Below are 17,494 nucleotides of genomic sequence, written 5' to 3' on the forward strand. Positions count from 1 at the left end.
TAATCAAACGGATTAAAAATTAACCCCTCAGATAGAATAGGTTGGAGGAGAATCTTCAGCAGAAATGCTGACCCCAAGCTGCTTGGTACTACGATGAGTCGTCAGTAGCCGTGGCAGTGGTAGTAGCCCTCGCTGATTACACCCATTCTCTGAGGTTGCACACGTTTAACACAAAAAAGGCCTTCGCTGTATCTATTCCAGCATAATTCTATCACCCCCTAGGGAACTTGCAATTTCTTTGTATTAGTGACAAATAACATACTATGTCAACAGTTTCAGCGTAAACAGAAAATGAACATCTTTTCTTTTTAGCGTAAACCGAAAATGAACATCTTTTCTTTTTAATCAAAAGAATCATTCAAATGTGTGTGAATCAGATGTTTTCAATATATTAAGAACAGCCGATTATAAAAATGTGATCCCATATACTTCTTTGTCTTTCTTTTTTTCTTTTGCGAAATTTAACAGCAAACACCCAAGAACCTTCGAATGAGCCCCGTCTCCTCATTCTTGAATCTAAAGAATTTCACTGTTTTCCTACAATTTCTTATTAATATGAATTCAACTACTATTTATTATAACTCCCTATTTTGATTATATATTCTTATTCATAATATGCCCATCTTTGCGCTTCTTTCTAAAGTTTTGCCCCCTCCCTCAACGGGTGAAGAAACATTGCACACGTTTCTGTGTAAAAAAAAACAACATTCATCAAAATTCAGGTATACAAAAATATAGTCCCAATTTTTTAATAATGACAAATAACCCCGATTTAAGTTAACATTTGATGAACTTGAGCAATGCTCGGTACTAATCTGTACGAAATCATAACAAAGATACATAATGATTTTATTACAATTACGAGTTTTCTCTGGATCCATTAACGACTCACATTTTTTGTTAGTGTCAATGCTTGATGGAAGAAATTGTATATCTTAAAAAGATAAAAGCGCATACACAGTCATTCTTTGCTTTTTTCACTTGTCATTAAAACTGGCTTAAAATTACTAACCTGTTACAGTCAAAATAGTTTCTACACTTTCGCCACCCACGGAATTGTTCACAACACAGAGGTATTTTCCACTGTCTCCTACTTTGGCATCTCGGATAATTAAAGTGCCACTGACTTGTTTCACACGATCGTCCAGTTTTACCGGCAGTTTACCTCCAACCTGACCATCGATGAACTTGTACCATCTAAAAATTAAGTTGAGATGTTAGCTTTAGCTATTGGTAGAAATAAGTAATGGTGAGTTCAGACTGGGATTAAACCTATTCCGTAACAAAGCCTATTTTACGTAAATTTTATAATGAAAATCGATACATAAAGAAGGAATCGTTATTAAAAATTACACCAGAGCTTAACGAGAAACGGCTTTTTTGTCGTGTTTTGCTTCCTATTGTTTTTTTTTTTTTTTTTTTAATGAAAAATCAAGGTTTTATTTTTGGAGTCTCAAACCCTATAAATATGTTTGCTACAAAAGGAGCAAATCTTCTTTTTTTTATGCTTGTAAAACGTCCTCAGTTTCAGCCTTCCTTGTGGATATTCACAAAAACGTCAAAAATAATATTTGAGAATGTTCGGTAGCCATATTTTAACTGTGCCACTTTGAGATGATAAAAATAATGCAAGAGGTCACCCAGTCTCCAACAAATGGTATATCCCATGGTTTATCTCAGAGTATCATTTGTTCCGTTACTCATGGCATACTTTGGCCACGTCTCCACATCGCGTACTACACACCCGCTGCGAGTGATTTGCACCCCCTGGTGTAGCCTAAACGATTTTTTAAAATCAATAAACCCTCGTAATAACGTTATATGAGGGTTCTATTATTTTGAAAATATTTTTAATTCTAGAATATAATAACGATGATAGGCAATAACATACCGGATGGCCACAAAGGAGAATAGGGATTTTCTAAGCCCACCTACCCGTAGAAGGCCAAATTAAATAAGCAAAATCTACATTCTGAACAAATATGACCTTTTCTGGATTTTGTTTCTTCAAACTTTAGCTCCTTCTACCTAGAAAAAAAAAACAACAAAAAACAAAACTTATAGCTGTCCCCCTTCCCTGTGCGGTTGCCTTTGAACAGGGCAAGAAAAAAATCGCTCCTTCTCTTACATTTAAGACACACCACCTAAAAAGGAACTAAAGTTCTTAAGTTAAACTATTTATGACTGGTTTTACAAATAGATAATTTGTAGTTGTTTGTCTATTAGAACACCTGGTTTTACAATGACTGAAAATCATCAACCAGAAATTCTGTCAAGCAAAATTACAGTAATGACAGCATTTGGCTGACGTATTACGCAGTCAGAAAACTTCTACTAAAACAAATACATGTTAAACCAGCGGAAGGAGAGCATTAAGCTTAACTACAAATAAAAGCACAGCTCTTATAATCTTGCTAAAACTAAAAAAAAATACTGATATGAAGCCTGGCTAACAGTTTTTTATTATGATTAAAACAATCACAAAATGACAATGACTTTGATATTAGCATATTTTTTCAAAAACTTTTTTTCGAAAACTCGACCAATTTTTGAAAAGACAAAAAAGTTAAAGAGCGTACTATCGCCTAGCCCTGGAATAATTTATTTTGTTTATTAGTTATTAAGTTTCCCCGACCAGCAAAAATAAGAAAGAATATATCGTTTATTTTCAAAGCTAGAATTTACAAAGTCTCATTCTTTTTAAAGTTTTAGAATATAGCCTTTGAGTTTCCGATTATAATGAATTTGAGAAATAAAATTTCTTTTTCTGCTCAACTAAATATCTATACTAATAGAATAAAACCTTGCAAGCTGAATTCGAAACCGGGTAAGATATATGAGATAAGATTTATTTATAATTAATTAAAAACAAAATTCAAAAATTCAATAAGAGAACCCAGAATTAAATTCAGTTACTCTTTGTTTTAAATTTGTTCATGTTGTGGTGGGCAACACTACACAGCCAAAAATGTTGTTAGTTTTAATTTCAATTTCGCCCAAATCACAGCGGCAAATATTCGCTTCTATTCAGTTTTTCTATCCTCTTGCTGTAAAATGTAAAAACAAAAATATAGAACAAGAAAAAAAGGGTACTTGTATGATATACGCCCTACCGCTCAAGTTGTTCATTCATTTACTCATTATAAAGCTTTTTTTGTTAGTTTCTTTCAGCTTGGCGTGAGACAAGACAAACAGAAGTGACAAAATAGATGGAAAATATATAATTTGGGCTATATATTTGCACATTAGGCCGGGGGTAAAGTATTTGGACAGTGTGAAGTTAGAAAACAATTCTTACTATATAACATACAGAATAATTGTACCTAACACATTAGGCATGCAGACCCGCTATACTTTGCCTCCACCCCTAATGTGCAAATATATAGCCCAAATTTGTTTCTAAAGTATTTTATTTTATCTTACTTTGGTATATTTCATTAGGATTCAGCGTCAGAGAAACATATTAGAAGAATATAAGGTAGGGCGTGTATCATACAAGTACCAAAAAATGTAAAACTATGTTCTTTTGCACAATTGACTCACAAGCAGTCCGGGCTCTTCAGCGCAAATAAGGATTGTCTAAGGTTCAAGAAGGTTTCAATTCAAGGGTTTAAAATAGAGCGGGAGAAACCTTAGTTGATTAAACAGTGATGCCCAATGGATAAGTTACAGAGCTGTTAAGAGCCCTGCAGCTCTGACAAGGGGATCGGCACCACACGTTGGGTCAGGAATACCCTGCCATAGTTAAAACAAATTTCACATAACAGTCTTTTTGTGATTCGTATTTTCATCAGTAATGAATTTTGACATTTCTAAAAACGTTTCACAACGTAAAAGGCAATTTACAATCTTGGATAATACACATTAATTGCCACGTTTGTCGAACTATCTTGAACTTCTCTTTTCTTCATTTTTTTTTTTTCGTTTCTATTTTATGTGATTTATGCTTCTCTTTTTCTTCTATTTAAGTAAACAAATTTTCTTTTGTCTACCCTAAATAGTTGGAGAGGGGAATCATCTTTCTATTTTCGAAAGAGCAGTGAGATACCAAACCTAAAAAGATTCAAATACAAATAAAGCAAGCTGTCCTCAAATTTTTTGTTTTCGCTTTTTTTTTTCCATTTTTTAAATGAAGCAAAATTCAAACCTGAAAACCATAAAAGGGTAGCCTTGGGCCGCACAAAGCACTGAAATGTGTATTCCAGCAGCACCATTTATTTCTTGCAAGCGATCCCCACTTAGTTTGGGTCGAACTGCTCCAGTAGGCTCTTGACAACAAAAAGTGAAAAGTAATAAATCAATTAAATGGTATCACCAGGACAAACCTTCTAGATGGAAAAGGATACCCTTGCGATTCACAAAGCAATGAGATATGGTCTTTGAATCGTACAACTCGTTTGTTTAAGCCGTCGCCAGTTAGCCTAGGTGCAGTGCGACCAATGGGCTCTGCAATAGAAATGGGTTCTAACAAGTTGAGAATTCAAACAATAAGTGACAATAACTGAAAACCTACAACTTCTAAGAGACATTGAGCTTTCCTGCTTTAGTAGCAAACAGCAACTTCCAAAAAACCTGCAGGTTTTCAAAAAACCTGCAACTTCTAAGAGACATTGAGCTTTCCTGCTTTAGTAGAAAACAGCAACTTCCAAAAAACCTGCAGGTTTTCAAAAAACCTGCAACTTCTAAGAGACATTGAGCTTTCCTGCTTTAGTAGCAAACAGCAACTTCCAAAAAACCAGCAGGTTTTCAAAAAACCTGCAACTTCTAAGAGAAATTGAGCTTTCCTGCTTCAGTAGCAAACAGTCTGAGTAGGAAATCGTTGAACGTCAAAACCAAGATTTAAAAACGACAGAATATCCTAAGAATAACTGTCAGCCCTTGCACAGAAACCCTGACATGTAATATTATAGACCACCAATACTTTTATTCGTCCCAAATTTGACAATTGCAACCAATACACCAATAACCAAAAGAATTAGTTATGAAGTATACATACTTAATTCAAACGGAAAACTTTCAGCTTCCAAGCATCTCAGCCTAACTCTTTTAAGCATTAAGCTTATAGGGGCAGGGGTGTCGCTATATAATGTCCCCAAAATGAAAAATGTCATAGCCTACGAGAATTCATTTGTCCCAATATTAGAGGGGAATTTCTTCTAACGGAATCTTGAAAACACTTTCAGTTTTATGGAACATCGCTAAATGGATACATATTACAAAACGCCAGAAGGAAGACGAAAGGTCATATAATAGGGGCACGCAGGCTAGAGCTTTAGGAAGGGAGAGGGGACAGGAGCTTTATCCCGTTAAATTCGGAACAGGAGGACATGATTGTTTGAACTATAGCGTTTACATTTTCCTTGGGGACTTCGGACCAGCCTCAGTAGGAAGAGGGCTCCCTTCACCCTCGTGTATAGGTATAAATCCTATTAGGTGGAATTACTTATTGTCAAGACTTCAAAATATAAGATTTCAAAGGAACATTTTTGAGCTTAAATATTTCTCCAAGCCCTAGGGTAGACACAGGAAATCTAAACCGCGTGCCTAAAACAGATTCTATGGCACATAACATTTAGAAAAAACATTACAAATCTGAATAATTCACGGGAAAAAATTTAAAATGCATTCTTTTTTATATAATCGTGTTCAAATCTTTATGTAACTATTAATCAATTTTAGCATACAGCAGTAAAAAATTCATTGAAACTATCCTTTGCGGGAATTACTCACATCCCACCCGGTAATCTAGTAGACAACTGACAAATACAGAAGTTTAATTTATTTCGATCGGCATTATAGTTACCACGTTGAACTATAGCAGATAGAAGACAATACTACCTGACAGCTGGGACAGGAAATGCTTGGGATGGACACATCAAATCAGTTGAGTTTCCTAAAACAACCTTTACCACGAAATTCGCAATATTTGAGCCAATTTGCAGCTTTGGGGCGGTTTTGCTTACAGGCTCTGAAAATTCCAAGTTGTGGTACTTTAATCATTGGTTTTGAGCATGGGTGCTTGAGAAAAATATCTGTACTAAATCTTGAGGTTTTGAGCTGAATTAATCGAAACAAACCGTTGCAATACCAAACCATCAAAGTCTCCAACTCTAATTAGCTATTTAGTTTCACTGCAATTTGCAAAATTTTAGGAAGATGACAGGTAGAGAAAAGGGGCAGAATGCGAAGCAATTTTTCTAAAATAGCGCATTTTTAGCATTTTTTACAATCTTGAAAAACACCAGCGCGAATAATTTTGATTTTTACGCCTAGTGTGAGACAATAATCGAGTGATCGTGGGATTCTTCTCAAAAGATAATTAATTGAGGGCAAACCTAAATTATTGATTCTATACGAGGATAAGTGAGAAGAGATCATCTTCCAAATGATTTACATAAGAATCGAGTAATTCTATAGATTGACCCAGTTATTTTTGTCCTCTTACAAACAGTGAAGAAAAGTAACTAAACACGTTGAATACTGGAACCCAGCCTCTGTTTCTGTTCCAATCTAAGTTCCATTGAACGTTAGATTTTGTTAAAATTTCACCCGTCCCTAAACCCTGTAATAACAGATACTAACAATCAGATTTTACCATTTTTAATGGATATTTTAAATACTGAAATAAACTAACATCAAAATTATCCCATGTATTTTCCTTTTTCTGAGTTCTCTTTTAGCCCTTGTTTACCTTGTTGTACAGATATTCTTGAGCTTTGGCGAGTTCCAGTGGCTACTCCCAACAATTTATTTTTTTATTCCACCTCTTGTTTGCATTTTTTTCTCTGTTTATATGAGGTTCCGGTATTATCCAGTCAAAAAAATCTATATTAAATTTTAGGTTCAAATCGATTGAACTTCAGTTTTGGCTCTATCCAGTTCTGGACGCACTACACATTCTTCGTAATTGTCTTACAGGTGAAAAGACCAGTTTGAGTTTCTCCTTATTTTACTCTCTCTTCTCAAGGAGAAAGCAAGAGCCAAGAATTGCCAAAATGGAGGGGTAAAGCTGAAGGGCACATTGTCTTTATCGTAATTTTGAGCGTTGCTTTTTAGAAATATTCTTGAAGTTTCTTAACCTTAGAAGGGAAGGGCCTCGTGGAATTTTACAAAACGACATGTATGGATGATAGTACTCAACAAACTATACAATGTCTCCATCTGGCTCTATTAATAGAACAGGAAATATATCCTGATGCCGATATATCTTTAGTACAACAGTGAAAGTTGCTGCTGATTTTCAAACAAAGTATAATATAGCCTCAGGATACAAAAATTTGCTTACATGCGCCTGAAATTTGAAGACTCTCCAGAGTTTTCAAGGTCGGAGTTTGATTGATTTAAATGATTAACAAATTCGAAATGAAAGACTTAGTCTAATTTTCAAGTGAATTGAAGTTTAAGATGAATTAAAAACAAGGTTATTCACTTGGACGAACTTAGAGCATTACTGAGTAAACTGGGGAAAATTTCAGGTAAACAGGAGGATCTTGGAGCAAAGAAACGTATTTTTGTTGAATTTCATAATTTTTGTGCCAATGTGGAATGGGCGCCCTATGAAGGAAGGGCATCCTGAAAAACGATTGGGCACATGTTAGATAATCCTACAATGAGAAGGCGAAAAATTTCGGGTATCATGCCATCGACAAAAAAAAATACTATAAATACTAACTACCGATAGAAAACAATTATTTGGCAAAATGGTGTTTTAAATAAAAAAGACCAGATATTTTTTTTTTTTTAGAACTGGAAGAATTTAATCATGAGTAGACCAAGAAATACTACTTTTTTAAATTAAGACACATGAATAAGAATTATGTTATTATTCTGTGGATAAGCCTTGTAATTAATTTTCTATTATTTGTTAAAAACATTACCATGAATTATTATCAATAACACAAACTTGTAAATATATTTAAAAGGACAATTCTGTTTCTGATTTAGCGGATGTTTTATTTTGACTTAATTAATTTGGAAATTCTTTCATTGTGTTCTTCCTATTTCCTTTGTTAATAATTTATTCATTTAATTTCGACAGTGTCTTGTCAAATCTTCTTGATCTTTTGAGTAGAAAGATAGATAGTTTTTTTTTCCCTGACTGATCAGCTTAAAATTTATGGGACATGTACACTGGATAATCAAACACCAGAGTTATAATCTTTGGAGGCCCACACTGCTTCTCTGACCTTTTCAAAAAATAAAATGGTCAGAATGTCATCTCACTTTGGAACCCCACCTACCTTCCACACAGGAGTGCCTGGATTTGCTTTTTTTCATATTGCTGTGTATTTTCATAGTTATGGGAGTTTTTCTTCTATCAAAGGAACTGGCTAGTAAGCAATGATCAACATGTACATTCATCTTCATGGGGAGGGTAGGATACGTGCGCAAAGTACCTATTTATATTGAATTGCGTATTTGAGGGCAAGTGAAATTCGTTTTCAAAGTTACAGAGCACCATTCATCTTCAGGGATAAAGGATGTCGAAATGAATATAAATAATAATGAAACACAGTTACGTAGTTTGACAATTAATAGAGAAGCGTTTCCATGACAGTCTCAGTGATAGTTACACAACCAAACTGCTCTTACTATAAAATGCATCGCTAAAAAAAAGAGTTAGGTGTTATGTTAGGTGTTATGTTTTGAGACAAAGTAATGCAGCCATAGTTAATACATTCTGCCATTTTTAAACAGTACAGGTTATATAGTTTTATGTTTTGGGGCAAAGCAATAAAGCGCTAGATTGCATACACGGAGCATTTTGAAAAGCGACAGCATTGATTGGGCGTCAGAAAATCAAGAATTTCTTTTTTTAAGGTGAAATTTGTCGAACTGGAAAAAGTAACAAACAGCTACTATAGGAAAAAAAAATTGCAAAAATCTTGACATTTCTGAAGACAGCCCAGAGGCTCGGGGACATAATGGTGTTTAAACCTAACCCTGCTAGAAATTGTTTTGCTATTAAAATAACACATAAATAATGCTTCAATAAAAACAATTATCTGAACATCCAGAGTCAACCAAGGGATTCGCCACTTTCCATCACCTGGTGTACATCTTGAAGCCCCAAGTCTGCCACACAGTTCCGACGCACACGACACAGTCTCCACACCACTTCACACGGTTCCGCTACGTTTCGCACTCTTTCACCCGGCTTAGCACGTACCACCGAGAATACATGATTTCTGAAAGTCGGGGGCCCCTTAGAACTAACCAGTTGACATCCCTGGTCCGAGCGTCAGATTTGAGTTTCAAGCATTTCTAAAAGGCTAATGAATGTTCTGTGGAGTAAATAAAAGTCAAGACAAATCAAAGCAGCGTGCGTTAAACAAGCGAAAGAATAGAAAGGGGAGCTCACCAGGAGGAGGTTGCCTTCATCTTGCAATTACCGCCTTCCCTTGGAGCACCCCTCCCTCTTCATCGTCTCATAAGTAGGCTGTTCATCACACATTTCGTATATGCGGCATGAATCTGCAGAGAGAAACGACATGTTAAACAATGTCCAAAAGAGTGAACTGGGAACTATACCTGGAGTTCAAGCTGTATTCGCAGAACTTTAATTCTGTTTTGTTGTTGTTTTAATCAAGGAAAAAATTTGTGGTTCTTACGCTACTAGAATTTCTGAGAGCAGTTGGAAAATACTTAATTGTAATAACTAAATTTGGTTTTTTGCTTCGCTAATAAAGCCTGAACAAAAAGATTAAGGCACCAACTTTCGATAGTTTTTTTTATTTATTTTTTTAATATGAATTGAATTGAATTTTTGGTAAAAACCTGGGCATTGTATGTTCAAACACATACTGGAACTCAAAGATCGCAGGGATGTTCTTCTTGATTCTATTGCAGATGTTGGAGAAGATGACCCCAATTTTGCTCAGCAAATTTTTCAAACATAGCACAAAATTACTTAAGATTTTGTTACAGTAAAACTGACGAGTAGCTATGATCATTTCCATGAGACTTTCTCTAGTCTATTCACACTCCTCAGTCTCATTGCAAAAATTACTTCCAAGGAAAAAAAATGGGGTGGTTCCATTATTTTGAGTGGGTGCCCCAAGAAGATGAGGGCTGATGATGAGATGAGGCCTAAGAGAATGGGTGATGAGGCACCTCCTCAAAATCAATCTTGAGAAAAATCCCAAAGTCTCCATATAGCCCTTTTAACAAACCCGGAAGAAATCTGGGGTGTAATAGTTTTTTCTGTCTTTCTGGAACTGTAATCATAACTTCATTATATGCGACCAATACTGGCACTTACCTGCCAGTCTCACAGAATATACTAGAGCACTAATGCTGTTTGCACACAGAATATCCTGGATAATGGTCTATTGAATTTCTCTCCCTCTCGGTCAGTTCATCTGTGCAGTTCCTGAGGCGTCTAAAGTGGCTGTGGACTAGAGTTGGATTGTTTTGAAAACTTATGTTGAGGTTCACCGCAGCTTTTACTTTCTCAAAACATTCCATCCATTTCTGGATTCTACACATACTGTTTTTGTTTATTTTTTAACTCGATCCGATCCACCTAGTGTTGTCCTGTAGTAGTGTTAACAACGTACATTTTTTTTTTTTATGGAGTCCCAACTGAAGCATAGCTGGGTTCACTGCGTTGGTAGACAGTGCTTGTATACTTTCCAGGGAAAGTAGGATGATTAGTGACTTAACAAAGGAAATATTACAAAAAATGTGTGACAAAATCTTTGGGCTCCCTGTACAGGCCTGAATTTATCAATAGGCTCACAACGCCCGGGCCAAGGGGCGCACAATGTCAGGGGGCGCAATAAATTATCACTGAGAGACTTTTTTTTTAACAAAATTCTACTGATATGATTTTTCGTCAGAGTCCCAGATAACTCCGCCGCCGCGCTGCCTATTCAGAGCAAAGTGTTTTTAAAACAACACAGGAATTCCTTGGCGACTTATAAACTGTCAGATGTCTCCCAAGAATGGCAATTGAGAGTTCAGTTTCACCTCCCTCTTTCATTACTTTTGGCTCATTAGTTGCGTTCTGTTCAGTGCTTCCACAATCTCCAAAAATCTCAAAGAAACGGAACGGCAAAAACTCTTGGGCCTAGGAGTGTCAAAGCTTTAAACCCGGCCCTGTCCCTGTATTTCTTTTCATCATAGCCATCCAGTGGGGTCTTGTAAGCAATTTGTCTAAACGCAATTCTTTCCTTCAAGGGACGAAATCACGGTGCAAATACAATCCTGAAGACCTTAGAAATAAGAATATTAGATATGAATCAAACAATATATTATTTTTGATGAAGGAGCAAGAACCCTACCCTTTGATGGGATTGTAACTTCTTCCCCTAGTCAGTTCCGTGGTTTTGTTTTTATCCCTTTCTACTTTCGGTCCTAATTATATTATTATTCGGACCCTAACTTTCTACTTTCTATTTTGCTTGTTCGGAGGAATAACGTTTTCATTTTGAAATCTGTCAAATTTGGCACATTCATTTAAGGGCTCTGTCACTCTCCTTCCCCAGGAGCACGCATCTCCACATGTGACACACTTTGTGAAACATTCGGCACACTTTTGTCACGAGTAACACCCAACACACAGCACATACGATTTTCAAAAAGGGAATATCTCAAATCCACTGGAACTCGAGTTTTGAGTGCCGCTAATTCAAGTAAACAGTGACTTGAAGGCACATATTTTCAAAGAGGGAAAGTGTGAAGACTGGTAAGAGGGAAGTGTGAAGAACATATTCAGTTAAACTGCAACTAGGGGCAGCAATTTTTTTTTACTAAATAAAAGAATAAACGTCATCAATATAGAAATACTGGGGCGGGAAATTCATATCAAACAGTTGGTGGTAACGAACTGTAGTAAGGAGCGACCCGGCTCAATAGTAACCAAAACTCTAAAAAATGGAATTTTGATACCAATACCTACATCAAAAGAATCGCATTATAATACTGATTTTAAATATATAAGTTTCATCAAGTTTAGTCTTACCCATCAAAAGTTACGAGCCTGAGAAAATTTGCGTTATTTTAGAAAATAGGGGGAAACGCCCCCTAGAAGTCATAGAATCTTAACGAAAATCACTCCATCAGATTCAGCGTATCAGAGAACACTGCTGTAGAAGTTTCAAGCTCCTATCTACAAAAATGTAGAATTTTGTATTTTTTTACAGAAGGCAGATCACGGATGCGTGTTTATTTGTTTTTTTGTTGTTTCCAGGGGTGATCGTATCGACCCAGTTGTCCTAGAATGTTGCAAGAGGGCTCATTCTAACGGAAATGAAAAGTTCTAGTGCCCTTTTTAAGTGACCAAAAAAATTGGAGGGCACCTAGACCCCCTCCCACGCTAATTATTTTACCAAAGTCAACGAATCAAAATTCTGAGATAGCCATTTTATTCAGCGTAGTCGAAAAACCTTATAACTATGTCTTTGGGGACGACTTACTCCCCCACAGTCCCCGTGGGAGGGGCAACAAGTTACAAACTTTGACCTGGGCTTACATATAGTAATGGTTATTGGGAAGTGTACAGGTGTTTTCAGGAGGATTTTTTTGGTTGGGGGGAGGGGTTGAGAAGAGGGGGATATGCTGGGGGAACTTTCCATCGATAATTTGTCATGGGGGAAGAAAATCTCCATGAAGGGAGCGCAAGATTTACTAGCATTATTAAAAAAAAAAAAAACAATGAAAAAATAAATATGAAAAAGTTCTTTCAGCTGGAAGTAAGGAACAGCATTAAAACTTAAAACAAACAGAAATTATTACCCATATAAGGGGCTCACCTCCTCCTAATACCTCGCTCTTTACGCTAAAGCATTTTTAGTAATTTCAACTATTTATTCTACGGCTTTTGTGATTCTGGGGTCATTCTTAATGAATTGCGACAAAATTTAAGGTTTAGTATAAAGAGCGAGGATCTGACAAGGGGGCGAACCCCCTCATATATGTAATAAAAATATGAGAATACAAAAGTTCTTTACGTAAGCTAATTTATAAATTACATAAATCTTTATTTAAATCTATATGAAAGAGCCTGCTTCCTCATCAACGCCCCGCTCTTTACGCTAAAGTTTTTTACTGTTTTAAAAAGAAGAATTGAGAGAAAGAGTCAAACTTTAGCGTAAAGAGCGGGGCGTTGATGAGGAAGCAGCCTCTTTCATATACGAAGTAATTTCTGTTCGTTTTAAGTTTTAATGTCGCTCCTTACTTTCAGTTAAAAAAACTTTTTTTTTTATTTAATAACTAATAAAAGGGTTGCCAGATTTATGCTGATGTGTTAAAAACCATTCATCTCAAATAGTAAAAAAATTAGCCTTTTCAAATAGATTATACAGTAGTATCTATTCATAAATTATGCTACTTAATGATTTTAGTACCAGTTAAAAATAGGCAAGTACTGAATAATACTGGTAGCTGTAATTGTTTCACTCAACATAATATATTCATTGAAAGCTTTAACATTTGACGTAACTGCATCTACGGACATGTGAATAACTTTTCGACGTTACCAAACGAGAAAATGTAAGACAACGATGAAATCGAAATAATTCGAAGCCAAAGAAAACAAGAAGAAAAAATGCAAAATTTTTGGCGAGGATCTACTCAGCCGTGCTCAGTGTAAAAAGGAGAATTTAAAAAAAAAGCTGGCTGAAAATACACGGAACAAAGAATCCCGCCAATTTGCCGACTTCAGAATCAACGACTCGAGGACAAAATCAAAGAAACAGAAAACGTAGAATATTAATACAATATATGAAATGAACAAATGGGAGTGAACATCTTTCTAGCCACAAATCTGCTAGTCAGAGGCGTAGCTCCAGCATTTTTATTGGGGGACAAGAGGGGATCAACATCCGGCTAGTCAATGAGCATGAGCTATTTTTTTAGGGAAAGCAGTGGCGCTTCTGGCCTCTTCAGTTTGCTTATACTTGCAGTGAGTATAAAGTATTATTATATAAATCAGGCTCTTTGAGCCTTCCCCAGGGCGGTTGTGTGTATTTATAGTTTTTGTAATTAGTAGTTAATAAAGATAGTTCTAATCACAAATATTACAGTAAGCAACTTACTGCTATCTACAATCTATACTTTATTTTAATAAAGGTAAAATTATAAAAAAAAACTACAAAATGATTATAGATGTTAGATAATTCGTTTCAAATTTGCGCCTCTAAAATTTCTGTGCCCGGGGTGAGTGCTCCCCAAACCCCTCTCCTCTAAAACCATCTATGGGAAAAGGGATGTTAGAGAACTTGTGAAAGACACAAGCCTAAATATGTTTTAAAGATGTGGAGAAAGTAAAAAGATATGCCCTTAATTGGTTTTATTAGCCTGTTCTAACCGATTAAAATTGATACAAGCAATATTTTCGATAACGTTAAAAACACATCAAAGTTAAAAGCTGGACAGAGCTGGTATTTATGGAACTGGTTAAGGAACCGAAAGTTTGGCCATTTTACATAGTTGAGCCTACGGACGCACTTATTCTGAATAAATAATTTACAGAATATTTAGCAGCCCAGCTGTCCCAATTCTGTGTCCATATACGCATGCCCTCTTCCACCTGGGGAGAGGGGGGATGTACCAAGCGGTTAAAAAGTAAAGATAGCCCGTTCCTTGCTCAAGTCTTCAATAGGACATTTTTCTTCAAGCGATAACGATGAAAAGTTACTATTTACCAAAGACGTTACTCGGGTAAATTAAAAAACATTACAAAATACATAAATAAACAATGTACAAGCATAAAGCAAACATAAACTAAGAAGTGGACTCAGCTTTTACTAAGACTGTCAGCAATGAGTTGGTGCAGACAACGGTAGCGTACTGTAAATACTTTTGTGTGGGTGATGATGATTTTAATAAGCTCAAACTCGTTGGCATTTTGACCATTAATATTAAAGTGGATATCCCCCTTCCACTTCCTTCTGCTCCTGCAAAAATCATTGGAGACCAAATATCTGAGTATAACTACACACTATTTCAACAGCCCGGTACATCGCATCATTTAGTAGAATGTGATTTGAAAATGACGTCTTAGCAAATCAAAAAGTACACCCTTTAAATTACTATTGTTGATATCCTTATACAAAAAAAAATTACAACCTCCTTCAATGAACAACGAGAGAAATCACTTTTTTACATGGGCGGCAGTGATATGTCCCCTTATTTTTCTTCGTCGCTATTGAGGCACTGGAACATAGAGAGCTGTTCAAGGACTAATAAAAGATAATTCTTACATCTCATCGTTTTATCATATGCCTAGACTCTACAAGGTTGTCGTAAAGTGCCACATGGGGCACTAAAAGCGCATTTTGGGGGACATTTTTGGAATGGAAAGGCTAGGCCAGACACATGGACATCATAAATTACTAATTATGGGCTCATTTATAAACAATTTTTTATATTTAAGTGCTCCTTATAAATTTGATTTATATGACAATCCTAAAGTGACACATTGTAACCAAAACCTGTGCATTGGTTTGTTTTTTTTTATTTAAAAAGGAGTTTTGTCCAATGAAAAAACTCGGCGGACAAATTTTCCCCCACCCCTGCGAAGATTTTCCTCTTAGGAGACCCCCCTGGAAATTTTTCTTACATTTGAAATAGCGACAGTATTTTTAATTTAAAGCATTCAAAAAATTGTGTGAATTATTTAATTACTTGTTGAACATTGTTTGATTAAGGATATTCAGAAAATCTGAACAATTTTTGGCAGCATTGTGGTAGAACCTTTTATTAATTAAAACTTGCCAGGAATGCCAATCGGATGGGAAAAATTGACACATATAGTTTAAAAATTACCTTCCCTTTTATATCTTTATTTAAAAAAAAAAATCTAGAAAATTTCACATTTTTTAGCATCATCCCTTCAGGTTCAACCAGGAAATCAGGATATACTGATCTGATGTCATTATCAATGATGATGCTATGGCTGTTTTCATTTTTTTAGTTTTAATGGTCATATTTTAATATGACTCTTTTATATTTTTTTTTTTATATTTTCATTGGTGTTATGCTGAGGATCACAGGATCCTTAAGACACAGGATCAACATAGGATAGACATAGGACGGTCCTAAGACGTAGGACCAGAATATTCATTTAAAGTTTGCATTCCACTGTGTTATAGAAAAAATTTCCCCATTGTTCTACTTCTATTTTATTTTTTAAGTAGGCCTATAGTACATTTTTGCAATTTTGTCATTAACTAGGCTCACCTATTTACTTTATGATAAAGTTTAGAACGCGGTGTATTTGCATAAATATTAATGTAGAGCATATTAGGAAGTGTAATGGACCCCTGTTTTTTAAGTTTTTTATATTGAAAATGAGAATGGATTAATTAAAAAAAGATTATCTGCTCAAACTAAAGAACGAAGTAGAAACTTAAAATGAGCATCAGTCTTAGAGTTTCCTAATATTTTTATCCAAATTATTGGGGGGGGGGGCAATTTCCCCCTCTTTCCCCCTTCAGCGACGCCACTGCTGCCAGTCCTGAAACCTTAAATCATCCCTTAATTCTATGACTAACTACCTTAATTCTGCCCTAGTATGGATGGATGATAGACTATCTATCAACAAGTGAAAATGACATCATTTTCATACAATCCTGAAAAAGGCTTATGCCAGCTTTGTCTCTCATTCAGACTATCTGTCTTTGCTTTTTCTTCAATTAATCATGGCTTGATGGCAACTTGATTTAAAAAGTGGAAGATAAATTTACATCTTTTACTTCCACAGGGAAGAGGAATATTCTCATCGAAATATATATTTTTGGATTACTCTCCACAACGTATAATGGCTGAGTCTACCGTTACGATACCCCTTTACTTGACGATAGAGTCTACCTGCCTTTAGGATAACGCTTATCCTATGAAAACAATACAATGATGCTTTCTCACCTGAACGAAAGAGGTGGACTACCTTGCAGCTCACATAAAACAGCAAATGAAATACCTCGTGTACGATCAATCACCTTATACCGGGCGTCGGACGGGGATTTTGGTTTCACCTTCCCTAGTGGTTCTAAAAGTAAATAGACTTTTCTCATTTCTTATAGCATACAATTTGTTTTCCAAACTGTTGCGTTGCCAGAAATACCGTATCGGGCTGTGCTTTTCTTTCAGTTAAAGTTACATTATGGATCTATTTCAAACACCAGAGTCCTTTTATGGAGTATAAAAAAAGAGGAATCATGGGCTAGACTAAATTTCAGGACTTGGAAGAAGGCCAACACAAATTTTCAACTGAGAGCAACATTAAAATTAAGACGAACATAAATTATTACCGTATATGAGGGAGACCGCCCCTTCCTCAACCTTTGCTCTTTATGCTAAAGTCTCAAAGCTATTTAAGAATAATCATCATTCAAACTCAACAGCCTTGTGTTTGAGCAGTCTTTCTTAAAGAATTGAGACAAAAAATCAAGCTTGAGCGTAGTGCTTACAGCACTAAGTTGAAAGTTTCAGGGCATGTTGAGGGGAGTGTTGAACTAAATCAAAGCAAACGATGCACATCCATGTTAGC

General features: G+C 35.7%; 1 protein-coding gene across 50 annotated transcripts in view; it reads right to left on the reverse strand.

The window, feature by feature from the left end:
- LOC136029210 (cell adhesion molecule Dscam1-like) overlaps nt 1-17,494 on the reverse strand; it is a 204,323-nt gene that overhangs the window by 93,622 nt on the left and 93,207 nt on the right. For 25 of the 50 annotated variants that reach the window (XM_065707384.1, XM_065707382.1, XM_065707377.1 and 22 more), the window contains exons 6-7: nt 5,839-5,968; nt 1,013-1,197 (exon numbers count right to left, since the gene is read on the reverse strand). In XM_065707384.1, coding sequence (XP_065563456.1) covers nt 1,013-1,197; nt 5,839-5,968 — 315 coding nt within the window. Of the gene's footprint in view, nt 1-1,012; nt 1,198-5,838; nt 5,969-16,869; nt 16,994-17,494 lie in introns of all 50 variants that reach the window. The other 25 variants (XM_065707397.1, XM_065707393.1, XM_065707390.1 and 22 more) reach the window with 2 other exon arrangements.

This window comes from Artemia franciscana, chromosome 7 (assembly GCF_032884065.1).
Source record: "Artemia franciscana chromosome 7, ASM3288406v1, whole genome shotgun sequence".
Classification (NCBI taxonomy): domain Eukaryota; kingdom Metazoa; phylum Arthropoda; class Branchiopoda; order Anostraca; family Artemiidae; genus Artemia; species Artemia franciscana.